Below are 26,862 nucleotides of genomic sequence, written 5' to 3' on the forward strand. Positions count from 1 at the left end.
AATGTTTCAGCGAGGGAGGAAAGGAATAATTTCTCCCTTACTGCCGGTCACCTCTCCAGTCTCTTCCATTGTGAGGTCTGTGTCATCTGCTTGCATGGCTCTTACACCAATTCCATTAGTGTCATTTTGTGGACAGAAGAAAAAGGGGATTCTTGGGTGTAACATATTTAAGACTTAGCGTTCCCTGGACAGGTGTGGGAGCATAGTTCTGCTTAGTAAGGATTGAGTGAGTGGTGAAGCAGCAATAAAGAGTGCTTTGGAAAAGTTGGCAGGAAATAAAAGAATCCTGACTGTCGAGAAAGAAAAAAAAAAAGACTGAGGGGTCAGCACAGATTAAAAGGGAGAAACTAAAAGCACGTGTGCCTTGACAGGGTCCTGGAGAGGGTGGGATCTATTGAATCCTATGGATCCAGGTTAGCCTGACCTCAAGATGGAGAGTTTGGGTAATCTTGGACAGGTCTTAATTTTGCTGAGCCTTGCACTATGTTACGTGAGCATGGGAGATAGTCTCTTATCGGGCTGCCATGATGATGGCATGTTTTCTTATGAACTATTTAGTGTAGTTTTATAAAAATAGTCTGCAAGCAAATGTAATTGCAGACTTTAACGTTGGAAAGGAATAGAAATGGTGTGACGTGGAGAAATGTTAAAGAGCAAAGGAGGAATTTTGCATGGTCTCCCACCTTAGAACTTCTGTACCCTCTGACCTTCAAGTCATTTTTTCCATCCTGAATAGTCCCACTCTGGTTGGTAAGAATAATTCCTCATTGGAGAGAAATGGCTCAAACTCAAGATTTGATTTTTTTTTTTTTTTAAGAATTTGAACAGTTAAAACATTTTGGTTCTATTTCATACAACATTCTCACCATTCATTCCAAATGAACCTCCTCCCTGGCATATACCTTACATCTTTGTGCACATGCTTTGGTTGCTTACTCCTGCGTTTGCCTGTTTTAAATCCTCATTGCTTAAGATCCAGCTCAAACACTTCTCTGATGAGCCTTCGCTGCGATGACTTTTCCTTTCACAAACCCAGAGTGTACTCGCTAACTCCCATCATCTGCTCACTGTGTTCCATGGAGGTAAGACAGCAGCGTGGTGTGTGCCTCTTCACGTTGTTCTGTGAGTCTTCTCTTCTAGATGCTTCGCTCTGGAACGTTTGGATAGAAGAAAGTGTCTTATACCTGCCTAGTTCGTGCCTGGGAGGTAGGCATTTGATAAATGTTGGGCTGGATAAGCTAATGACTAGGACTCATCATCTATACCCTTTCTGTCCTCTGAAATGCAATATTCATGGCCTTCCAACTGTGTCCTAATGAAACTGTACAGCACTACGGGATTAGTAATGTGAGCATGGGCTCTGATACCAGATGTCTAAAGTAGAATCCTGGCTTCACATTGGTTGCCTCACCTACAGCAAGTTGCCTCAACTCTCTGCGGCTCTGTTTCCTCAGAAGAGGTTAGAGGCAGAAGGTGATTCTCATACAGAATTAGAACCATGAGGGAGATAGTTTTCTTAGAAGCTTCCCAAGACGGTTCTGACCTGCCCCCCTCCATCCGTGATCAGCTGCCTTAGAGACCTAAATAAATACCCAACTCTCCACCGAGAGCAGTGACAGATGGGGTGCAGGGTGCGTCAGGAATGAGGCATGCCAAGCCCCAGGTGGTTACTGTGAGAGAAGGGAACCAGAAAGATACCAGGGCACTGCTCAGGGAAGACAGAAAGGGATGAGGAAGTGGAGGAAGGGCAGATGGTACAAAGTGAATGTCATGCCCCCACCCTTCCTAAACATGGTGTTCTGCCTGCGACGTTTTATGTGCACATAGGCTTTTGTGTTCAAGTAAGTTAGGGGGCTGCTCCTTAACTGTGAGCATGTTCATCATTTTTCAGGACTTGCTTATAGACCTCAGTATGCGTTTCCACAAACCTATCCACAACTGTCGGTGTGCTCTGTCTCCCTAACTTCTTGGAAGCCAACCCTTCCACTGCCTTTCATCTTTTTCTGGACTTCTCTCCTCGTTACTGCCCTCATTTCATTACCAGCCTCTCCCCCTCTACTGAACCATTCTTAGCAGCATACAAACATGCTCTAGTAATTTCCATGTTTAAAAAAAGCTCTCTCTTACCCCCTTCCACCTTGCAACCCTCTTTATTTCTCTGCTCCCATTCACGTCAGGACTTCTGTAAAGATTGGCCTGGGCGTGATGTTTTTCTTCCCTTCCCTTCTCATTCAGTCTCCAGACCATTCCTGTCTAGTTTCTGGCCTGTCACTCTACTACACTTGGTCTGGAGCACAGTTCCTGCACTAGCTTCCCTGCAGCCATTCCCCGTCACTGCCACCAAATTTACCCACCCTCCACCAGTGGCCACAAGAACCTTGCTGAAATACAAGCCAATCCATGTCCATTGATTTAAAGCCCTCAAATGCTTTTCTATATCCCTTAAAGTACCTTTACCTTGGGTGACCGGGCCCTACAGTGTCTGGCCTTGCCTGGCTCTTACCCTGGCACCCACCATGCCAACAGTGGCATTGGCACTCGTGCAAACGTCTACAGCTCTTTCCTTCTGCCTGCAGCTCTCTGGTTGCATGGCTGCCCTGTCCGTCCTTCAGTCTTTAGTTCAAATTGACCTCCTCAGAGAGGACTTCCTGACCAACTTGTCTAAAACAGGCCCCTGGGATCACCTTTTTCAGAGCACTTATTACAACCTGAATATCTTGTTTATGTGTGCTTCTGTTTAACACACACACACACACACACACACACACACACACAATTCACCTGAGTAAATTTAAATCTTAATGGCTTTATTCAGTGATTCATGAATTGGGCAGTATCCTAAATCTAGCAGACAGGAGCTCTGAGGAGCTGTACAAAATGAAAAATTTTTATAAGCAGAAGGGAGCAGGAAATTATACTAGGAAATTATACTAGTATACTGCTCTATACTAAGAGCAGGTTGGTTATTGTAAACTTACTTTCCTGCAGAGTATGGCTGGAGTCTATCAGGCAGATGACCTACCTAGTACTGACCAGGTGATTACCGATGGACTGGCTTAAGATTCCATCTCTGGGAGAATCCAAACTGTAAGTAAGTCTTGGTTCAGTGATACGTGGATTAGTATAAGTGACTCCATTTGGGACCTACTGTCTTTTGGGACCTAACCTTTCCTTACGGTCTACCTTGCCCCACTAGAAAATCTATGAAAGCCATGACCTAGGTTTTGTTCCCTCTAGGCCCACGCGAATGAAATGCCTGTGGATCTCTACAGTGGACATAATATACCGTGGGGCAGCCTTCTCCTAAAGCGTAAAGGCTAACCTTATATCCCACCCTCCATGACCAGATCCTCGCTACCTTCTCTAGCCCTCCATCCTCCCCACAGCACCCCCACACCCCCGCTCTGTTTCACATACACCCCTTTTGCTCTAGCAAAAGCATACACATCAGCATACAAAACAGGATGTGCCTTCCCTCACCTCGGCCCTCCATCGGATTTAGAGGTCTCTTCCAGCATTCATTTTGCATCCTGTGCACAAACCTCATCAAAACATGATTGGGGGGATGTTATAAAGCTATCAAGCCAGCATCTTTTGAACTTAGACGACTCATAAGAATACAGGCCCTTAATTAAGACTCCCTGGGACAGAAGCCTGACTCCTTCCCTGACTCGTGTACGGTCGTGGGCCAGGTCCTGAACAAGTACTCTGTGCTTCCCAAGTCCTTGACTGTAAAGTGCAGAGAGTAAGGTCCCCTAATGACATGTGAGGTTCTTAGACCTGCCGACACAGCAAGGGCTCTGAGGTCACCCTCATTGTGGGCACGAGGGAGCACAGACCCGCAGAGCTTCACTTCCCTGTGGTCCTCTGGTGGCACGGGCCCAAGGTCTTTGTGCCAACAAGCTTTCTGTGGCCGAATCTCTTCTGTCTTACCAACCACAACACAATCCTGGCACCTCACTGGTCCACCTGTCACAGGGCTTGGGGAGCACGGATGTAGCAGCAACGTGGCTGGTAGGAAGGGTGGCAATTTCTGACAAAGGTGGTGGCGTTTGGCGAATGCATGGGCACGAGACACAGCAGCACTGTCCTATCAACTCAGCTATGAGCTCGTATACATGACAAACTGTCCCTTCCTGACATGTAGGATATAGGGAGAACTCGCCAGGAGGCTGGGGCCCTGCATCTAAAGGAGGGGGAGTCAGCGAGACATGTTATTGTTACTGACTCCATTTTTTTGCACACAGGCCTGGGAACATGGATATGTGGACTCCATCCGAAGCACTTTTACAGTGTGGAGTATGTATGTAGTGGGAGTGGTCGTGCCCAGTCTGTCTTTCAATACCCAGGTAAAACAAGGAATGCCTCTCTCTCTCTCACCCTAAAAACTCTATTTTTTTTTAAAAAGGACACTTGTCAGTCTTTATTAAGCCAATTCCTTTTTTGTTTTTTAATATGAGACTTAGAATTTCCGCTTTTTACTTTAAAGTCAGACACAAATTTATAACACTTCTGAAGCAATCTGAGAGCAGAATCCTAGAATTTTGCCGATTTTCCACTATTGCCTGGTTGATTTATCCATAATTTAACCATTTTGTTAGCAACTTGCCTTTATTCTTTCTAAATCATTTAAAAAATCAAAGGTTTTCAAAACATTAATGTTCTATCTTTTCACATTCATAATTTATCGGTTTGCTTAATATTAAATGATGTCATTACAATAATAAGTACAATTTGAATCCACGTTTGAGAATAGGTTCTGTAAATGTAACTCATTTGGGGAGAACCTAAGTGGACAGGGACAGGGTACTAGAGGCCAAAGCCCCCCACAGCCTTGTTGCTTGGCCTACTTTACAGGCAGAAGTCCCTGTGTTTTACAGACACAATGAGGAGTGCTGGCTCAATGGAAATGGGAGGGCAGAACTAATATTGCCAACTAATTCTCAGAGAAAAATTGCACCTGCAGATCCTAGTTTTGCCAGCAGGTGGCAGATGGGGTTCATGAGCTGGTTTTGGCCAGGACTTGGCCGGAAGCTGAGCCTTTGCCAGTAGGAATGGTTAAGAGAAGACAGACAACCTCCCTTTTCATCATGTGAAGCCCTTTTGGTCTTCCCTGCTCCTTTGATAGCCTGGTGGTGTTTTTCTCTTCAAGTCAAAGTTGGCAGAATTCCAGGAACTGTGGCAAGGGAACCCAGAACCCTAAGAATACACTGGTATTCTCACCTTTCTTCTTAGCTTCAGTTTCCCGAGCATGGGGCCAATTCCTATCTTGTTGAGGAATCAATCACTTCAGTTTCTTTTTTCTTTCTCCTTGAATAGGGAGGAGAGCAATATTTTACCTTCTTGGGAAGCTGGTCACCCGATCATCTGCTGTAGATTGCCTGAAAGTAGATACGGGTGTTGCTGTCCACTGACTGCCCCCTCCTCCCCGCCCTCCTCAGAGTTCCGTGAGAACTTTTTAAAAAGTTTATGTATTTATGTCTCTGGAGAGACAGAGACAATGTGAGTGCGAGTGGGGCAGAGAGAGAGGGAGAGAATCCCAAGCAGGCTCCACACGTCAGTGCAGAGCCTGACGCGGGGCTCAAACCCAGGAAACCACGAGATCATGACCTGAGCCAAAACCAAGAGTCAGATGCTTGACTGAGCCACCCAGGCATCCCGTCCCCCCAAGAGAACTCGTTGACTACCGATGCTGCTGAGTGCCCTTGGCAGGCACCTGGGTTCCTGGCTGGTGAGGCCCTGGGCAGCCCAGCCGGCCTGTGGTCAACCTGCCTCACCACGGTAGGAATTACCAGCTAACTTGGACCTGTGGGCTTGCATCTCATGGTATGAAGTGAGCTCTTCTCGGGAACACCAAGACCCTGGCATTTAGAGCCTCCATGCAATAGTTTATACCTGACTCTAGGTAGATGGGTGGTTGGCCCTGAGAGACTTTTCCAGAGATAGGGGTCGTAGATTGGGGCACTCTGGTGTGTAGGGTGGCAAGAGGCAATATGTAAGGACACTGCACAGGAGCCAGCGAAGGGTCACTGACATTGCTAGCCCCCAGAGGCCAGTCCTCTCCTCCCTAAGCCCCATCTCCAGGAGCTCTGGCCCAGGCCTACACCACGTGTGGTGGTGGCCAGGGAAAAGTTTTCTGGAGGGATCTGCCCTAATGGAGACTTAAAGTCTGAGGATGAGCTGGAGGAGGGTGAATGGGCAGGGGAGAGGAATTAGCACTAGCTAGAGGGGAGTCTGAAGGGAAACGGGACACAGACTGAGGCAGTGGAGGACAGAGAGGACAGAGGATGGGCACTTCCCATCACCGTGTCACCTTCAGACACATGCCTTGTTTCCCTGCACGGGCCTGGGGCGGAAGTGAGGTGTATATCGCCCACGCTGAGCTCCGACTCCTGGACTCTGGCCCTGGAGCAGAGCCGGGGCCAAGCAAAGGCAAGCAGGTTACGATGGAAGGCCAGAGAGGAATTCTAGGCCAGATGCCAGCTGCAGAGGCCCAGGTGGCTCAGAGGCAGAAGGCCTGAGAAAAACTGTCCTGCTCTGGGCACAGGGAGGATGCAGCAAAACACAGATTTGCGTAAGAACAGCTTCCGTGACTGTGACAGCACCGGGTGTTCCTCAGGGAGCTTCACATCCCACTTCCGAAGCCCGTGGGACACCCTGGGGACCTCCAACGAGCAACTTGGTAACCCCAACCCCCAATTCTGCATGACCATAAAGAAGGAGTCAGGCATCCAGACGTCATGCTAGGACAGCAGATTTAATAAAGAATGCAAAATGTTCCCTGTGGGCTGCTCAGACCCCAGGTGCCATCTGTTTCGGTGGGTCACGGGGCTGCTGCCTCTGACACCTGCCAGGCCCCGCACCGTCGGAGCAGCATCCAGATCCCACGTGGGGCTTGGGCTCCCGACAGTCCCCCTGGGGGTGTCAGCACTCCTCCCTCCAGCTGGCTCTGGAGCTCCTGGCACCACTGAGGCCCAGGTCCAAGCTGCAGGGCCTCGTGGCTCCTCACGAGGCCGGCGGCCGTCTCTGCTCAGGGGCGGGCGAGCACCGCTGCAGAAGGGAGCTCTTCCCCCTCCCTCACTTGGGGGCCTTGTCCCCTTTTGCCCCAACGGTCAGGCTTCCCAGGGTTGAGAAGAACTCCTCCATTTCCTTCTGCAGCAGCTGGTTCCTCTTCTCCGCATCTTCCCGGGCCCGCTCCGAGTTCCTCAGCTTTATTTCCAGCATCGTGTACTTTTTCTTTTCCTGGTCCAGTTCTTCTTCCAGCTGCGACATTCGCTTCCTCAGAGTGGCACTACCTTCTTCGAGTCTTTAAAATCAAGAAGAAAGACGCTGTTTTAGACTGACTGGCTGGGTGTCAGTGAACACGTGCCTGCGCGCACTCCTTCCGAAGGAGCCGGTCAGGCAGCCCAGGGACAGGAAGACACACGCGGGCTCAGAGCTGGCTCTGCAGCAGGCCCCACAGGACTCGGCAGCTCCTCCCAGGACCCTGGTACTTCACCCCCCCGGGGACCTCCCCTATGCCTGTGACCCAGAAAGGCCAGCATGAGCATTTGGCCCTTTGGCACTCGAGGCTGGGAGCCTGAGTCCTTGCTAAAATATAAAATCCACTTGCCCTCCAGCCCAGCCAACTGTCCGCTGAGGAATGGACTGCTGGCTGGCAGAAGGCAGGACTGGTCCCCAGATGGAGACGGAAGTAGGAAACTGGCCCCTCGCCTTTGCTCTTCTGGGAGCCGCCTTGGACCCTGGCCTCCCTCCAGCTGCCCCACCTCCCATGGCCCCCCTCCAGGCCCCAGCCAGACACGGCGACTCACTGGAAACCCCATTTGGGTTGTGCCCTCCATTCCTACTTGTCCTTCACGCCCCAGCTCGAATGCCTCACCCTCAGCGATAAGTCTCTGGATCCTCCCCAGGAGGCCACATCAGTGTTCCTTGATGCCGTGGCAGACATGCTTCTGTGGATGTTGACACCACACAGAACAGAGGTCGGCACATCCATCTTTTCAGCCAGATGACTACTTCCCGTAAAGCCTGTGGGGCATGCTAAGCCCAGCCCCTGAGAACCAAAACACTGGAGTTTGAGCCCCAGCCTGGCTGCTTATGAGGCACGTGACTGTGGGCAGAACACAAACTACCGGGTCCTGGTGTCTTTTCTGAAAAACTGTCAGGGACAACCCTTCCTCCAGGAGCTACAGCTACAATGAACAGAGAAGGCCACGAGTGCACAGCACAACACCTGTGACATGGGGTAATGGGAGTAAGAATCCATTCCCACCGCATCCAGGCCCAGGCCCAGGCCTCTACCCTCAATCAACAAACACAAAGCATGAAGAAGGCAGGAAACCTCCCTGCAGCCCAGCCCCCCATCTGGGGAGCACAGGACACGCTATGAGACAGAAGAATCCCCACGGCAGGTGGCAGCAGGACCCCCCCAGACTCCTCACCGCTTCTCCTCTGGCTCCAGCCCCCTCTTGGCTGGCTCCTCCTCCCCGATCTGCTGCTCTCAAGCTTGGGCCTGGGCCTCCTGTTTCCTCTCTCTGTGGCTCATCGTGTGACCTCATCCAGTCTCCAGACCCGAGGCTGCATCTACATGCTGAATACCTCTCAGCCTCTGTGTGCCTCGACTCCACTCAGAAACTTGGTAAGCACCGCACCTCAGCGGGTCCACAGTTGGCTCCTGACCCTTCTTCTCCAAACCACTTCTGTGGCCCTGGTGTCCCACACACTGAACAACCCCCTTCCATTTATTCCACCAAGACAAAAATGTCCCCTAAGTCAGTTCTTTCTTTCACCCCCACATCTGACCAATTAGCAAGCCTTCCAAACACGTTCAGAATCTGGTGCTTTTCTCCACCTCAACTGCTGCCCGTCAGGTCCGTGACATGCACACGTCTGGCCTGGAGCCCCATGCTCTGCCCTCCACCCCCCTTTCTCCCACTCCACTTGCCCGACCCTTTCCTCGACCTACCTCTCCCCACTGCAACCCCTGGCCTTCCCTCTGTCCCAGCACAGCCTTCCAGCCCTCTCTTCCCATGCTCCCCTGCCCTCCACCCTGCTAGTTCTCCTCCTTTATCTGACCTTCTAACATACCATAGATTTAAAAAAAAATTTTTTTTTATGTTTGTTTATTTTAGAGAGAGAGCCAGAGACAGAGCACGAGTGGAGGAGGGGCAGAGCGAGAGGGAGACACAGAATCTGAAGCAGGCTCCAGGCTCTGAGCTGTCAGCACAGAACCCGACATGGGACTCGAACTCACGGACCGCGAGATCATGACCTGAGCCAAAGTCGGATGTGTAACTGAGCCAGCCAGGTGCCCCTCACATACCATAGATATTTAAAAAATCTATCTCGTTCATGGTCGCTCCCCCTCACCCCCAACACACACAGCACCAAATAAAAATAAGGACAGAGGTTTTGATCGGTTTTCGTCTTGGCTCTGTCCCCAACATCTAGTACAGTGTCTGCACATCACAGCCACTCAATGAATTCTCTTCTGGGAATGTAAGAATTGGTACAGGGGAGGGGTTCTGAGTCCTGGAAAGCAGGGCTGAAAGCTGGTTTCCCCCCAACTCCCCAGACCAGACCCAGTGCAGACTCCATATGTAAAGACCTGCTGGCTGGGGCTCTATTCTCTCCTGTGCTCAGAGGGATCCTCCTCTCCCTAGACCACCCCTCGGCCCAGGACGACAGCACAGACCACTCTGCTGGCGAGAGTACTACAAGGGCTGCCGCTGCTGCCCCCTTGCTTCTGAGAGCCTCCCACCCACCAAGCAGGAGGAAGCGTGAGCAGTGAAAGCTTCCTGAGCACTCTGGCTGCACCGGGCCCTGTGCTGAAGACTCCCATCCGCTGGCACTTAATCCTCATGCCAAAGGGGTGATGTCATCAAGCCCAGAGAGCCTGCCAGACAGACATTCAGCCAATACACACTGGGGTCAGACAGCCCACCTGGGATGCTCGGCCAATACCCAGTGGGCAGGGGTCCGACCCCAGGCAGTCTCACCCAGAGCCCTCCACGAAGCACAGCACTGTCCCCCTGAGAAACCTAAGCTTCTGAGAAGGTAGAAGAACTAGAAGCTCAAGTTGACTCCACAAACAGCTGAGGGAAGTGAAAAGTGGACTCTGACACCCTCTGAGGCGGTCCTCACACTTCCCATGTATTCTGTAGTTTTTGTCTGCGAGCTCATCTTCAGCTGTAATCCTCCTCCTCTGTATCTGCGGGGCGTTCCATTGTTACCTCTGCCTGGGAAGTCCCAGCCCGGCGCTCCCGTGTGTGGTGTATCTCCCCCTGCCCCCGTTGTATACCTCACAGTTCTACTCCTGTTGTGTCCTTTCTCCTCCTGGCTCAGCCCAATCCTATTGGTCCTTCAACTCCTAGCTCACACGTCGCCCGCTGTGACCCTCCCTGACCTCCTACAGAAGGGCCGACGCTGCCATTGAAGCTCCCTGTAGAAATCCCTTCCACCCCCCAACTGTCTCTGATGGAGAAAGGAAGGCCTCAGAACACACAGACACCTGCTAGTGGGTGGGACCTTATTTACAGGTCAGACATCTGGGGCAAGGGGCTAGGGAGCCGGAGAGGCTGGGAGAAGCACTGCATGCTGTCAGTGCAAGACTCTGCTCCTGACCTTGGGTGGAGAGCCTGGCACCTCAGAGCTGGGAAACCCCCTCCTCACAGGGGAGGGGGAAGGATCACACTAGGACCATCAGTGAACAAACCTGCAGGGCTCAGAATGGGGCACAAGGCATCCTCCTGTGACCAGGGCAGGTAGGAGGGCACCGCTTAGCACAGCCAGCTCCCTCCTCATAGAAAATTGGATTACAGTCCCAGAAGGCGTTTCCATATCGGGCCCAACCAGGTCAGCCAGCCAGGCTAGCTGGCCCAGGGCCAGCATCGCACGTGGGTGCTTCCTTGGGCCCTTGCACACTTCAGGGGGCCCACCTCCTCCCTGAGGGCCACGGAGGGACCCCCATGCTGAGCCCCTCCATTAAAGGTGCTCTGAGCAGCTAAGGCTGAGCTTCTGACTCACTCGCTCATCCAGCAGGCATTTATGGAGCTCTGACTGCATGCCAGGCCCCAGAGCTCCTGAGCTTTCCCAGACATAGGACCCCACCCCTCCATTCCCAACCTCGTCCTGGGGGCATTCTCCCAGCAAGGTGGCTCCCAGGGGCTGGCTGCTCTGAGCCCTGCCTCCTGGTGGCTTGCTCTCAGTGCCAGAGGCCATGACCAGAGGCCGACTGCCCAGGGCCCGTGCCCCGTGGGCTGCTGGCCGCAAGGGCTCCGCCGGGCCCCCGGCGCGGGGGGCTGGCCTCACACTCACCCAGCGGCTGCAGCCCTTTACCTTTTCATACTCATCTCGTACTCAGTCCTCTGCCGGCACAGCTCCGCCCTGAGCTCTGTGACCAGGCCCTGGAGAGCCTCGGAGCAGCGGGCATAGTCCTGGCTGGGGCTGCCTGGGTCACTGGGCTCGCTGCTGCTGATGCAGGTGCCCACCTCGTCCGGGCCACGGCCCAGGTCCGGGGATCTGCGGTCCTCGCTGCTGCTGGGGAAAGGGGAGGGTTCGAGGCCCCCCTCGGTGGGCAGGGAGCTGCAGGCGGACGAGTCGCTGGCCCGGCAGGCTGTGCAGCTGCTGAGCGAGCCCCCCGCCGACGCCTCGCAGGAGGAGGCCCCCGACCATGCCGTGCTGGCCACACTGGGAGTGCTGGGAAAGAGACCGCTGGGCGGGGGCACGTTGTCGTAGGTGGAGAGTCTCTGCGCAGAGCCAGAGTCCTTGAGCCGTTCTCCCGAGGAGGCCCGGCGGTGGCCACGCAGGGAGGACAGCCCGTTCATGAGCCAGTTCCCTCCGGAGGAGATGATGGGCACCTCCAGGGAGGAGCTGCCCACCTTCGGGCTCCCTGACCGGGCCCCCGGCTGCCAGAAGGAAGATTTCCAGTTGGGCAGAGTCTGCACCTTCTTCCCGGGGCTGGCGGCAGTGGTGGGGCTGCCTCGGCCACCCGGACCCACGGGGGAGGTTCTAGACAGCGCCGCCACAGTGGCCCCGTCCAGAGAAGAGGTCCTGTGTGATGGCAGGCCGGGGGTGCCGGGGCTGCCGGGCTCTGGCTGGCCGTCCCTTGGGACCTCCTCGGAGCCCCACCCCACTGTGCACGGTGGGCCCCCCCGTGGGGAGGCCGGCCCCTCCTCGGCCCTCGAGGTGAAGAGTTGGCTGTGTTTGCGGATCAGGACGGTCATCAGGTGCTGGACCAGGGACGTGCCTGCCAGGAAGAGGGAGTGAGAAAGTCTGGCCATGGATGTCTCCAGTCTAGGGTCTCTAGACCAGACCTGACACAGGGTATCTGCAGTCCAGAACCAGGCTCCTCCAGAGAGCTCAGCAAGGCCTGCCATCTGCCTCCCCGAAGGAAAGGACAGCCACCAAACCCTCCAAATCCAGCACGAGCAGAAGGACCCACCCACAGATCCCCTTCCTTGGACACAGAGGGGCACCGTGCCTCCAGCCCACTCCAGCCCGCGAAGTGCGGGGAAGAAGCAGGCACGATGCCTGCTGAGGCTGCAGGGCGAGCCAGTGGCAGGCAGGCCCTAGAAATCACGACCTAGACATCACAGCCTTCTAGGTTGTCCCAGGTCACTCCCCTGGACTGCTGATGATGGCTGTGCCTGACTGTCCACATTCTGGGGGGCCCCGGAGACAGGGACAGAAATGTCTTACAGGTGCATGTGGGCACACATACAGTCCCACATGCTGACGGTCATAACACACAATTCCACATATACACATATAAATGTATGCAGCCCCCAACACACACAATACCCCCCTCACACACACGTACACACAATCACGCACACAATACCTCTTCTCCAGGCCACAGCCCCTAAGATGCAGCCTGGGGAGCCTGTATTCCTGAGCCTGGGGGTTGGGGAGAAAGCAACAAAATGGGGGCAGTACAATGGGACCGTGGTACCTATCCGCTTGCCTTGGTCCCTGCTGTTACCCTCCACCAAACAAAGACCAGAGACTGGGAAGGTTTCCAGGTGATAAGGAAGGAGGGGTCCTTGGGTGGACACTCCCACTAGAGGCAACTAAGAATCCTGGAAAAAATAAAGGAACTCTTAGGCCAGAAAACTGGGTGAGGCAGGAACTCCGGGTTTGCTGTCGGGCATCTGTTCAACCTGGCAGGCCAAGAAACTGGGGGCCTGGGGTGAGAGACCAAGCCAGGCAGGCCAAGGGGGGATCTGAGTGAGAGTGCCACCCCAAGAGTCACAACCTCGGCTTGGGGGGACAGAGAGCTCCAGACAGGTCTGCTCAGCAAGGAATAGCAACTCTGCCCTCAGCTTGCCAGGGGCCAGCGGTGGCAGCCCCAGCAGGTTTTGTCCCGCGTGAGACCTGGCCAGCCTCTGCACACCTTAGCCGGGACTGGCTGTGGGTCTCCTGTCTGCGAGGACTCCCACACTAACCCCTCTGAGACAGTCTTCCACGGGGCCTCCAAGCCTGGGCTCTGTTTCTGGGTCAGCCTGTACCTGTGCCCTTTGGTCAATCTAGCTGACAGAGAGTCAGCTAGACTCTTGCCCCTCCTGACCTCAGTTTACTCATGTGTAAAATGGGTGCCATAACCACACATGAGCTGCTTGTAAAGATTAAAATGAAGTGATACGAGTAGGGCACTTAGTAGAGGCCCTTGCATATTGAAAGCAGTGGCTACTGCTAGTTTTCATATTATTATTATATAATATTAATATATTAATATACAATATAATATATATTATATAATATATTTATATATTATAAACATATTTATATATAAATATATAATGTAATATATAATATATATAATGTAATATATATAATGTAATATAAATATATATAATTAAGATACATAATATAATATATAATATAACTTTTATATATAATATATATAATTGATAAATATAATATATAATAATATATATTAATATATAATATTGATATAATATATATATAATATCCTGACATCCAGGAGCCTGTGACAACTACTTAATAAAAAATTACTTAAGGAAAACAAAAACATCTGTGTGTATTCAAGGGCAAGGGCACTGACCTCTTCCATCCCACCCCCCACCCAGGCCCTCCTGTCATTCTCCATTGCACTCAGTGACCCCATCCACAGGGCAAAGTTCCTCTTCCTTTTATAGCTGGATCCCATGGGGTCAGAGGTCAGAAGGAGGTGAGGTGTTCTAGAGGCTCCTTCCAGTTCCCCCGGAATGGAGCCCCCTTCCACTGGCCCGGCCCTAGTCCGGGCAGCACCCAGCACCGCCATGCATGCCTCCACCATTACCTTCCATGATGGTTACCGGGTCTTCCAGCTGTGGCCGGAGTATGTTAGGTCCAAAAACGGTCGCCAGGTTCTGGACACTCATCTTGTTAACATTTGAGTGGGACTGAACTTCATCCAGAAACCTGTACAGTAAGGAAGAGGCAGGTGGCAGAAAAGCAAAACCTGATGCCAGATCTGCTGGGAGCTGCCCGGCCCCCAAGCCCAGCCATGTCCACGCGTGTCCACGGCTGCTGGGCATGGCCAGCTGCCCCTGCCAAGCTCAGAAGGGGGCGGAGCTTCCCTCTCTCAGGGGTCTGGGAGGGCCATCAGAAGCAGGGGCCAGAGGGATGACTCTCCCGCCTGGAATGGGGGGGGGCAGATGCCCAAGAAGGCCCAGACCCCTCAGGCATGGGGCTAAATGAAGGCCACCTTGCACTCCCTCTCCAGGCACCTGGGCCCCGGTTGTGCTCAGGAGGCAGACCCCTGGGGGAGGGGATGGCAAGAGGCACCCAGAGAAGGCTGAAGGGACAGAGGTGCATCCCCTCACTGGGGACTATACCACCACCTGTTCCCACGGGGACTGTAAGCTCCGTGAGTGCAGGGGCTGTTTCTCTACCCCTCACTGCCTCCATCAGCACCTGGGTGGGAGAATGACCCAGCCCCCTCTATGCAGGGCACTGAGCCAGAGTGCAGGGAAGGGAAGCCCCTGCCCCTGGTCACTTACTTGCAGATATATCTGAGCAGGTTGTAATTGGCCAGGGGAAGGCTGCTCACTTGTTTAGCCAACTCCAGAGTCCCCTTGGGATTGAAAGAGAAAAACAACACTTCAAAGGCCAGCACTGAGACCCCAGGCCCTTCTCCTGCTCGAGGGAGGGAGGGAGGGAGGGCTGGGGAAAGAGGAGGAGGGTGGGCTGGGAGTGGGGGCAGAAATCAGAGTCCAGACCTCCAGCCAAGGCCCATGCAACTGAGCCCCGGGTGACCAGAAGGCACTCCGCCCTCCATCTCCCTCGGAGGAGCAGTGAGGCCAGGCTTGTGACCTCTTGGGGAAGCAGATTTACTTTTGGGGAATTGATGTGAAGGGTAATGCCTCTGTAGGGCCAAAGAGAAATGTTAGGGCCGGGGCTCAGTACACCTACGGAGGTACAAATATTTGCCAGATAAAGACCCCTCATCTCCCTCAGGGCCAGAGGGTGAGCAAATAAAGTCCTGCCCCAGCCAAAGCAGGCTTAGGGCTTAGACACCTGCGGGAGAGGCTGCGGGTAGGCGTGGGAGCCCTCAGCCCGGAAGCAGACTCAAATTCTTTTGGGAGGAGGCAGGATATAAATAGATGAAAGGTCTGGTGGTTTCTGAACCCTGTGGCTGGCCTGGGTGGCCTTAGATTCAGGTGTGTGTGTGTGTGTGTGTGTGTGTGTGTGTGTGTGTGTGTGTACAGCAGGAGCCCCCACTGGGAGCCCAGGACCATGACTGAAACTCGGCCTGCTTTAGGAGGTACCTGCCCCTCCCAGAGACGGAGGCCTGCACGAAGAGAGGACCCTACACAGATGGGATGTTCCAGACACGCTCCATCCAGAGCCCCCTCCCACACACAGACCTGCTCCAGGCCCCCCCTACAATCACAGAGCAGGGTGCTCCGGGCACCCCCCCTTCACAGAGCAGGAGGTTCAAGGCCCCCTATCCTACAGAGCAGTTTGTAGGCCAGGATCTATGAGCCACGAAAGTCACTCAAAGTCAGAGTTTGTGCTCTGCGTCCATACATCCAACTGCCGGCAGGCCCGCCTCCCAGGATGGGTCCCCAGGAGCCACTAACCTCCCCCTCGTCCTTGGTGAGCAGCTGGGCACAGCTGAGGAAGTCCTCGTACCTGGCGAAGGGGACCACAGGCTCGGGGAGCTCCCGCAGGTACAGCTTCAACAGGGAGGCCACCGTGTGCACGTCTGTTGTGCTGTGGGCAGGGGGACATGCATGAGGCCTGGGACGCCGGGGAACCCCAGAAGTGACCAGCACCTTGCGCCACACCACCAGGGGCAGCCTCTACTCTCATGTCCACGTGTGTGCTTGCGTGTGCACACTGCTAGCCAGGGAACCGGGAGGAGTGCAGGTCCCCTTCTGGTGGCCTGGTGGCTGCCCCAGGGTCCTCTGCAGGGCAACGTGGGAGCTGCTCTGCTCCCAGTAGGGGGTGGATGATGAGTGGGTGATGGGGCCCCCAGGGGCTGGGCAGTCAGAGGTCAGGCCCTGCCCCCCAGCCTCTGAGTTCCTGTTCACATTACAGACGTGTGGGGCTATGTTCACCACCCCATTTCCAGCACCCCAGTGCCCTTTGTGTCCACTCCCAGCTTGGAGCTGCCCGGGCTGATGCGCCCCCAGTGGAGGGCAGCAACCCTGGGCCTGTTGGCCTCTGGGTTCAGTCCCTGGACTGCGGTCTTGGCACCTCCTCTAAGCTTGCCTTCCTAGATGGGTCTGGGCCTTAGGTATTTCATCTGCTTGTCTAGGGCCCTGGATTTAAACTCTGAACCTGCATCTTAACTCATGGCAGGCACTCAGGAAAGATGAGCCAAGGGCCAAGAGAATGCGACTGTGTGCCACTAAGGTGTCACCTGGCCCTGGCTGGCCTCACAGAATCCCTTCTGGCTATGGCATTTGGGATTCTGGGGTTCTACAGCCCCATATATACCTGAAACCCACACAGCTAGGGCCCCTCTCTGCCTCAAGCCTGGTGGCTCTTAGTCTGGCCTGGTCAAGGGGCCCCCGTCCCTGCCTCTAGCCAGGAAAGCTGCTGTCCACACTCTGCACTACCTTCTCCCAAGGCCACTTTACCTCCTTTGCCAACACCCCCCCACTTCCTGGGTGCTCACAGCCCCAGTGGGTGCCCAAGCTCGAGCTCAGTGCCCTGCCTGCCTCTGCCCTCCCCCCCCCCCCCCCCCCCCGCCAGCCCTGTGGGTTCAGTTCGGGCCAAGGCAGGAGCTAGAGCCCCAGGAGGATCGGGGGAGGGGCAGAAAGCAGGGAGGATCTGCAGGGTTGCCCTTGGGGAAGACATGGGCAGTGTAAACAGAAGTGTGGCCAAGGCCCCTCTGTGATGTCTCCCGTCAGTGGGGGAGGTGAAAGCTTTTCTGTCCTGGGCAAGTGGACTGAGAGCAGCTCTTCTACTCTGCAGGCCTCGCTGGCTGGAGCCCCATCCTGGCTCCCCCTCCATGCCCTCTGCTTACAGTGCTTCTGGGCCTGGGAGGCCTGCCCCCGCCCCCGCCAGTGCGGCAGCCTCAGTTCACAGCCCCACACATCCCTGCTGCTATGCTGTCCAGATCCTCTGCCCCGCCCTGGTCTAGGGAGCCTGCCTGGCCCAGCACCTGACCGCCTCACCTGCTTCCCTCCTTGCCTAGAAACGCACTCCTCACCCTCTCCTTCCTTCCCCACTCACTGCAGAGCTTTTCCCTTTAATAGAGGCTCAGGGCTTTTTCTTGGTACTTCTTCCTGAAACCCCCTCACCACCCTCCCCTCCTACACAGGCCTGCCCTGAATCCAGGCATCCTTCCCCAGCGCCCAAGGAGGTTGTCCTACAGCCCACAGCCCTGTGCGTGCCCACGAGCCTAGGCGTCCCTCTAGGGCAGTGTCCCCTGTCCTGCTCCCTCCCCCAGGATCAGGCTCTCAGCGTGTGGTAAGGGAGCTGGACACAGAGGTAGGGAGGGCTGCCCTGGGGTCCAAATCAGCTTCTGACCTTACTTTAAGTGTGACCTGGAGAGATAACCCTTAGTTTCTCTGCCCACAGGGTAACACCTCCACCCCTAGATATCTCTTCTTCCCTGAGGGCGGAGCTCCCCTGGGCGGCATCCAGTCCATCCAGTCCACCTCCGCAGAAGGGAAGTGACAGACTCGCCTGGCTGCACTGATGGGTCTGGGCGGAAGCTGGAGGCACTGAGGGTGCTCTGCCCCAAGAGAAGAGCTGGGAAGGCCAAGGCCAAGGCTGCTGGCAGAAACCCATGGGCTTATCCTGGGGCAGAGGCGGGCCTTGACTGTGAGGGCGGACCTGAGAAGAAAGGGCAGCTCCATGGAGGCCGGGGTTGGCTTGATGCACCAAGAACTTTCTATGAAAACTGCTCCATAATGGGTGGGGCCCTGTCAGGAAGAAGAGGCCTCCAAGTAGCCCCCCACTCCCAGGTCACACCTGGGCTCCTAAGTGAAGTTGCCTCTATCCACAAGGCGCAGCCCCGGACCTGGTACGCCCAGTGATGGGTCAGGACGGACGGGCACCGGCGCAGGGAAGGTGGAGGAGACGGGCTCCCCACACCTGACACCTGACACCATGTGGGGCTGCTGTGCCATCCCGTCACTGAAGGGGCCTGGGGGTGGGCCAGGGTCCCATCCCTGAAAGGAGGCCCAGGGGGCCTCTGCAGAGACTCTGTGCCCAATGGTCAGCCCATGGGGGTAGCGGGGGGCACTCACTGAGCACATGGGGGGAGCCATGCCACCCAGCATCCTGCTGCCAGGCTCTGTGGGTGCCAGCGGGCCTCTGCCCACTGGAGCCCGCGTCCTGGGCGGAGCCCCTGCAGCGGGAACGGGCAGGTGATCCGCCTGTACTGTTCTCCCTCGGCTCACCTGTCAAACAGTGGCTTCTCCCCACAGTCGAAGGAATCCTGGAGGTCCCTCACCAGGTTGGCCTGGCCCGGCATGCGGAAGAGCCCCTCCTCAGTGAGCCCACGCTCCCGGATGAAGTCCACGCACTGCTCCACCAGCAGCGGGGCCAGGCGGGGGCCATACTTCCGCTCGTGGTGGACCGTGTCCTCCAGGCGCTGCCCAAAAATTCCTGGGCACAGAGAGGAACTGGTCACACCCTCAGCTATCCAGCTCAGTGAGTGGGGGGGGAAGGGTGCTTGGGATGACGGAGGAGGAGGGGTGCTGTCAGGGCCCAAAGCGCTCCTGAGGCGCCCGGAAGCTTGAGGAACCTATAAAGGCTTCCTCAGACCCTGGGCAGAACCCAGAGAGCAAGAATAGATGAGGCAGAGCTCACGCAACAAGACAGGGAACGTACTCACAGGAAAACATCATCATGATTCGGCATCACTGGTCGTTAGGGAAATGCAAGTCAAACCCCAGTGGGATACCACCTCATACCCGTTAGGATGGCTACTATCAAAAAAAAAACCCCAGAGAACAGCCCAGTGTCGGCGAGGATGTCGGGAAACTGGAAGGCTTGTGCACTGTTGGTGGGAATGTAAACCGGCGCAGTCGCTGTGGAAAACAAGTTAGGGGGGTGCCTTAAAAAACGTACAACACGGGGCGCCTGGGTGGCTCAGTCGGTTAAGCATCCGACTTCGGCTCAGGTCATGATCTCGCGGTTCACAGGTTCGAGCCCTGGGTCGGGCTCTGTGCTGACAGCTCAGGGCCTGGAGCCTGCTTCGGATTCTGTGTCCCCTCACCCCCACCCTTGCCCCTCCCCTGCTCATGCTCTGTCTCCCTCTGTCTCTCAATAATAAATAAACGTTAAAAAAAATTTTTTTTAATGTACAACAGAACTACCAGACGACCCAGCCACTCCACTTCTGGAAACTCAAACGAGCGGGGCAGAGGACACGCAGGGGGAACTGCCCACGAGCAGAGGGTCCCCGAAAGGGGAGGGGGTGAGTTGGCACTGCACCCTCAGTGCCTGCCTCCTTTCCTGTCAGCCTCACCCGCTACTTGAGCGTCCTAAATCCGCCTGCTTGCTGCTGCCTGGCCCATGAGCAGACCTCTACCCAGAGGTCTCTTTCCTCTTCAGTCTGTGCAAATTTCCCATTAGCGCTGGGGAACAGCTCAGACGTGCCCTCCTGTGGGAGCTGTCCCAGCCCCTCAGCATAACCACAGAGCTCTCGCTCCTTCTCTCCCTGCACTCTACCACAGATGCGTGAAGACACCTGCCCCTCTGCAGCCCCGAGCTGGCGCTGGACTGGGGGCAGAGGTCAAGGAGCACTGAGTGAAGGATCCAGAGTTCACGCACTCGGCGCCCCTCGCTGGGCTCACAGGGGACCGAAGGCCACAGTCAGGGAAGAGAGACACGGAGCAGAATTCTAAAACGTCCTCCAGAGATCCACAAAGCTGGGGTAATCCCATTCAGCCTCCTCTGGGCTCTAGCCCTTCCTGCTCTCCCATCTCCCATCCGGGGGCCAAATGCCATCCGTCTGTCTGTCCCTCTGCCCATCTACCCTTCTGTCACTGTCGCACTTGCACCTCACCCTGTTCTAGGTGGAGGACAGCCTTAGTGCAGCCCGAGAGCTGTAAACGTGTAAACCCTACCAGCTGAACACCCGTTGCTGCCCCCCTCCCACCCCCCTCCCCCAGGATAAAAGGCAATTTGGCAGGCAGGCCAGGCTCTGCCCCCACCTCCCTCTGGGGTGCAGACATGCGCCAGACACAGGGCAGCCGCTTTGGAGCCTGCTCCACTGTTCGTGCAGCACCCTCAACTCTGACGGCCCCCTCCCAATCTCAACACACCCAAGGCCTCCCCGTGAGGCCTTCCTCCCCACTCACCCCACCCTAAACAGGGCTGGGAGAGCCAGGAAAGGCCACGGGGCCCCTGGCGCTTCCAGATAGAGGCGATCTGGGGGAGGAGGTGACATTGAAACCGGGGTGTAGGCATGAGCAGGAGACAGCCTGCTGGGTGGGGGTCTGATGTGGACCACAGGGCTTGCAGGGTGGACATGAGGGAACATAGCTGAAGAAGCAAGGACCAGGTGCTGTGGTGAGCACTGACCTCATATGTTGCTCAGGGACTTTGGGAAACGGTGATAGTGCCTCAGAGGCCCTGTAAGTCGCTGAGCTTGGTGACAGGACTGGGCTACGGGTGGGAGTGGAGACACGGGCAGCAAGTGGTGGTCAAGACTGTAGGCCATAAAAAGATTCGGAGCCTCAATGTGCACGGGTCTGGGTATACATCCCAGCTAAGCTATTGAGCAGAGAGGTGGCCACCTCTCCTGGGCCTCAGTTTCTCCATCTATAAAATGGGATCATCGTACAGTTTTTAAGGGGCTGCCCTGAGGGCCCTGCCCGAGGCAGGGGGCTGTGAGGCACCACCAGGCCTGGGACTGACCCCACATTCCCAGCAGGGCTGTGCGGACCTTTGCATGAGACTCTGGGCCAGCTTTAGGAGCAAGCTGCCCCCTCACCACCCTCTGAGGAAAGAAGTTTCGTGGAGTGCTGCGGGAAAGCTCACTCCAGGCAAGCCCTCTAGGGTTTCCTTCCTCCTGCTGTACTGCTGGAAGCAACCTGCACTCCGGCTACAGGGCCTGGCCTCCCTCACTCTCCTTGCCCACCACTCCCCTTGCCAGGGTCTCTCTGGAAGAACCTGGCAGGGCTCAGAACAGCCACACTGAACTCCCTCAGCCCTCCTGGCACATCTCGGAGGGGAAGCCTTGCCAAGAACCAGCTCCAGTAGGTTTGTCAGATCCCTGGAAACCCAGCCAGTGTGCGGGTTCCTCGAGGCCCCAGCCCACGCTCTTCACAAAGTACTGGCTTTGCCACCAGAGAGGAAACTGGCAGTGGCTGCCTCTCCTCTCCATGAACCTGTCGGAAGGCTCAGAGCTGGGCCGAGCCTCCTTCCCTGCCAGCTCCCCCTGGCAAACCCTAGCCCTCATTCCCCTCTCCCCAGAATCCCCTGAAGAAGCAGGAAGTCACAGGCCACAGACCGGGCAGTCAGTTGGCTCAGATCCCTGTCCTGGATGACCTTGGGCACAGTCCTCAGTCTCCCTGCCACTTCGTGGGGCTGTGAGAAGCCATGGGAGAGCTTCCCACAGCAGGCACACCGAAGCAGGTGCTTGGTGAATGTGGCCTTCTCTTGACCCAGGAGGGCCGGCCTAGGGCCCTGGGCTCTGTCAGCTCAAAGGACTCTGCAGGAAAGGGCCTGGTTTTCCCTCTCTGGAGCTGATTCCCAAGAGGAGACCTCAGGCTGGCTTTGGCTCCTCTAGGGTTCTCTCTAGTTGGGGGTGGCGGGACCAGGAGTGGAGGACTAGGCCACAGTCGGGGAAGAGAGACAAGGAAAAAACGTTCTTAAATTCTCTCCAGAGGTTCAGACTTGGGGAAGTCCCTTCCTGCTCTCAGCTCCCCTCCAAGGTCTGTCAACCCACCCTTTCATGGCTGTATGAGCCCATGTGCATGGCCCTGCTCTGGGGCCTCAACAGCTTCAGAGCTGCCCTGGAGGCTGAAACCAATAGGCTGGGCTCTAGCCAGGCCTCACCAACCAAGAAGCTGACATCAGCGCAAGAAAGAGAATGGCAGCAAGAGGCATACATCATCTTGCCGGGGTCCGGCCCAGGGTGAGCCAGCCCCAGGGCAGAGGATCCCTATCCTCCCGGCGGCAGCCAGGCCGCGCAGTGGCTTTCCCGAGGCCCAGGGAGGCAAACGTGGAGGCGAGCACTGGGTTCGGAGTCGGTAGCCCGGGGTTCCCGTCAGGCTCCGTCCCCTCAGTAGTGGCGGGGGTGGGGATGACCCTTGGAGAATCCCCGCTCGGCTCCAGGCCGCCACCTCCCCACCCCGGGCGCAAGATAGGAGGGGCCTCTCGCCGCGAACACGCACGCGCCCCGCTCCCCCAGCCCCGCGCCCCGCCGCGGGCACCCTGACCCACGCGCGCTCCCCGCCGCGGCCCCCGAGACGCATGCGCGGCGCCCTCCTCGCCCGCGGCGCCGCTTCCCCGCACCCGGTCCCGCGCTACCTGGGGCCGCAGGCGCGCAGCAGGCGGGCAGGCGGCAGGGCGGCCGCGGGCAGGCGCAGCACCGGGAGAAGGCCCGCGAGGCCGGCATCAGGCCCATGGCGCGCCCGGTGCGGCGGCGCGGCGGGGCAGGAATGCCCGGCACGCGCGCAGGTAGCGTCTTGCCCGCCGCCCGCCCCGGGCCCGGACCCTGGAGGGAGGGAGGGCCCGGCACTTGCGAGTTCCTGAAATGCCACGCCTGAAGCCGGCCCCTGGGAAGAGCTCCGGGTTCACACGTCTCACCCCCTTTTCCCGAACGCTCCGCGATACTAGGCTCCTAGGCTCCGGAGGAATGAATGCCAGCAGCTCCCAATGACGGTCCCTTCCAACAGGGGGGACGAGGACTCGCTTTAGGAGCTCCCATTCCCCGCAGGCTGGGAGGCATGTGTTCCAGGTGGGGCAGTGGAGACCCAGGAAGGCCAGGTAACTGTCTGGGTCACCCAGCTTGGGGGTGGGGGGGGGGGTGGGGAGGGAGCGCCGAGCTCGGATCTAACACTGGGCTCCTGGCTTCAGAGCTGGTGCTTCGACCTTTAAGTAAGGTGTCTTGTGCAGCCCAGAGAGGTGAGTATTGATGTCCCCATTTTACAGACGCGGCAGCTAAAGTCTAGAGAGTTTATAGAATTTTCCTAAGGTCACACAGCTAGTAAGTGCCAGACCTCCCATCCAGACTTAAATTACGTTAAGACAAGTTAAAGATACGTATCTTAAAGATACATTCTTTCCAGGGCGGGATTCTGTCCCAGTGAAATGGGCCCACCAGCCCATACTTCCAAAGTCTGAAGACTGGATTGTTTATACTCCGCCTGGTATATATACCAGCGGGGGCAGGTGCAAAGCAAAGGGGGGGGGGGGGGCGGGTGGCAGCACCAGGCAGGAGGAATAGAGACCCACGGGGTTCTGTGGGCCAAATTCTGTAAGGGAGGAGCTTAGGGGAGCCCTGGGGCTGGAAGGGGTGGGGGGCTCATCTGAAAGCTGAGTGTGCAGTGCACAGCCAGTGCTCTCCGAAGCAAGGGGGGACCAGGATGAGGCAAATGAGGCACTGCCCACCTGCGCAAAACTTAAGGTATCAAAAACTTCAATAAGCAAGGTAAACATTTCACTGCAGTGTTTTAACAAATACAAGTTAATGTAAAAAAAAAAAAAATCCATGATGAACAAATTATCAAAACTTTAAGTAATGACAGGCTGCAACCCTACTTTTGGCACAGATCCTGTGAGCGTCTCGCCCTAATCCCCCGGATCCTGTCTTCATTTGAAATTTTGAGATTTACTGTAGACGTGGTAGGAGAAATAATGATTCCCCCCTCCCCAAATGTCCACATCCTAACCCCTGGAACCTGTGACTGTGTTACCTCACCTAATAAAAGGGAATTTGCAGACATGATTAAATTAAGGATGGAGAGATTGTGCTGGATTATCCAGGTAGGTTTTCTAAAAGGGAGGCAGAGGGAAGGCTGACTACAGAAGAGGTAATGATGGTAAGGAGGGAAGCAGAGACCGGAGTGATGAGGCCACAACCAACAAATGTGAACAGCGTTCTAGGAGGTGGACAGGCGAGGAACAGGGTCTCCCAAGAGCCCTCAGAAGGAACAGGCCCTTCCAACACCTTGATTTTAGCTAAGACTCAGTTCTGACTTCTGACCTCCACGATTATGACACGATAAGTTTGTGTTGCTTTGAGCCACTAAGTTTGTGGCAATTTGTTAGAGCAGCAATAAGAAACTAATGTAATGGACTTTTGCATTAATTTCCATTACAAATATCACAATAACACGTTCATCCTGATCACTGAGGCTTTTGCTGCCCTCCTTAAATTCTGTGCTACAGGCCACATAGGCTCCCTCTTCCCGGCCTAGATACTAGTATGGGGGTGGGGGCTCACATCCTCCTTAGCCCTGGGTTCTGGGGAGGGGCTCAGGGCTCTCCCTTCCCAAAGTTCAAGTACACAGGAAGGGAGGAAGGGCATTTCATGATGCCGGTGAGGGCCACAAGCCAAGGAATGCCCCGCCCTAAACCTGTCAAAAAAGCCTAGGGCTCCCACTACCCAGGGACCATCTGGGTCTGAGCAGCACTGTCCACCTTCAAGGGAAGGACCCAAGGGCTCAGTTAGAGTCACCTACCCTGGGGGTAGGCAGACCCTCCCAGTGGCCATGTGGGCTCTGATGCCGTCTTGCTTTCTCTTCCTGAGCTTTGGTTCCCCTACCTGTGCGGTTAGACCTGCCAGTCTCTAGGGAATCCCTTCCACTCCCACACAGATTCCCCAGACGGCTGGAAGTCTGCAAGTGCCTGCCATTTAGAAGGCTCTGGACTCAGATGGGCACCAGGTTATGCCCCAGCCAGGATAACACACCCCATGTCGGGGGGTCATTTTTAGCTGTGGAGCCTATTAGGGTTGGATGTTCAGAGAGAGTCTTAAAATTGTCCCGTTGGGGGGTGGGTGCCTGGGTGGCTCAGTTGGTTGAGTGTCCAACTTTGGGGTCAGGTCATGATCTCGTGGTTCGTAAATTCAAGCCCTGGTGTTTGGCTCACAGGTGGCAGTGCCAAGGCTGTCAGCGCAGAGCCTGCATCAGATCCTCTGTCCCCCCCTCTCCCTGCCCCTTCCCCACTTGCGCACTCTGTCTCTCTCTCGCAAAAATAAACATTAAAAAAAAATTGTCCTCTTGGGGCAAGGCCAGGAAGCTGAGGCTCTGTCCTCTCAAACAAGTACCTGGACACAGATGACCTCTTCAGCGGGGGTGGCCCTCAGTTCTGAGCTGTGTGTCGAACAGGCCCCGGGTCCAAGACCTCGGGGACTCTTTCCTCAGTCTGGTTGCCTCCCCATGATCTCCGTCCCTCCCATCAAGACAACTCAGATCCAGAGGCTATGGTGCTCTGATGCTTACCCAGGGAGAGAAAGAGAGAGAGGGAGACAAAATCACTGATGGTCTCACCCTGGGGACAGCTGCCCCTGCCCCCAGCTCTGCTGTGTGCTGTAAGGCAAATTGCTAAACCTCTCTAGGCCTCTCTGCCTCCCTCTATAATGTAATTTTGATACAACTAACCCCTAGCAAGAGTAGCACTCAGCAAGCATGAGACCCTTCTGTCTCTCCTCAGACTGATGTGGAGAACGACCAAGGCCACCTGGAAGCCACGAGAGGCAGGGAACCTGGCCATAGGATCACCTGGAGGCCCCCTGGCATCCTACTCTCCAGAGCAGGCATCCAGCAGGGGGTGCTCTGAGCTCTAGCAGACCTGGGTTAGAACCCAGCTTCCTGGGGTACCTGGGTGGCTCAGTCGGTTAAGCATCCGACTTGGGCTCAAGTCATGATCTCACGGTTCGAGAGTTCGAGCCCTGTATCAGGCTCTGTGCTGACAGCTCAGAGCCTGGAGTCTGCTTCGGATTCTGTGTCTCCCTCTCTCTCTACCCCTCCCCTGCTCATGCTCTCTGTCTCTCTCCCTCTCACAAAAATAAATGACACTTAAATAAATAAACAAACAAATAAATAAATAAAAAGAACCCAGCTTCCTGCCGACTTCTCTGTGACCTGGACAAAGCATTTGAGTCTCCCTGTTGCCCAGTGTCCCCACCTGTAAAGGTTTTCACGACCAGTTTCCTAGGGCTATTGCAGAGCCTGACACAGGAACATGCTGAATAAATGTTAGCTGCCCTGGTGAGTGGCTACCTCTGCCCAACTTCTCCCCTGTGGCTGGGGTTACCGGGGCACCGCTCAGTGTCACTGGCACTAACCCTCCACTGGCCTCATCTTAACAGTAACCATGACAAACTCTCTCCTGGCCCTGTCTGTGATCTGAGCTCTCCTTAGCACAAACAGAAGCCAGGCAGGCCACGTTGATGGGGCATTTCCCCTCACAGCCGCTGGGAAGGAAGGAGGACTT

At 55.6% G+C, this 26,862-nt stretch overlaps 1 protein-coding gene and 1 long non-coding RNA gene across 12 annotated transcripts in view; one reads left to right on the plus strand and one right to left on the minus strand.

Moving 5' to 3' along the window:
• Nucleotides 1-6,738: 6,738 nt before the first annotated feature.
• Nucleotides 6,739-26,862, minus strand: part of ARHGAP22 (Rho GTPase activating protein 22) — a 175,594-nt gene continuing 155,470 nt past the window's right edge. For 8 of the 11 annotated variants that reach the window (XM_058696969.1, XM_058696968.1, XM_058696965.1 and 5 more), the window contains 6 exons: nucleotides 18,867-19,074; nucleotides 16,089-16,221; nucleotides 15,006-15,079; nucleotides 14,303-14,424; nucleotides 11,338-12,247; nucleotides 6,739-7,306 (listed from right to left, as the gene is read on the minus strand). In XM_058696969.1, coding sequence (XP_058552952.1) covers nucleotides 7,078-7,306; nucleotides 11,338-12,247; nucleotides 14,303-14,424; nucleotides 15,006-15,079; nucleotides 16,089-16,221; nucleotides 18,867-19,074 — 1,676 coding nt within the window. In that variant the 3' untranslated portion in view covers nucleotides 6,739-7,077. Of the gene's footprint in view, nucleotides 7,307-11,316; nucleotides 12,248-14,302; nucleotides 14,425-15,005; nucleotides 15,080-16,088; nucleotides 16,222-18,866; nucleotides 19,075-22,950; nucleotides 23,804-26,862 lie in introns of those variants that run through there. The other 3 variants (XM_058696975.1, XM_058696974.1, XM_058696970.1) reach the window with 3 other exon arrangements.
• Nucleotides 7,302-11,006, plus strand: LOC131492983 (uncharacterized). Its single transcript, XR_009252385.1, has 2 exons — nucleotides 7,302-8,638; nucleotides 9,132-11,006. It is a non-coding gene; the product is annotated as an uncharacterized LOC131492983 (long non-coding RNA).

This window comes from Neofelis nebulosa, chromosome 13 (genome assembly GCF_028018385.1).
Source record: "Neofelis nebulosa isolate mNeoNeb1 chromosome 13, mNeoNeb1.pri, whole genome shotgun sequence".
In the NCBI taxonomy this organism is placed as follows: domain Eukaryota; kingdom Metazoa; phylum Chordata; class Mammalia; order Carnivora; family Felidae; genus Neofelis; species Neofelis nebulosa.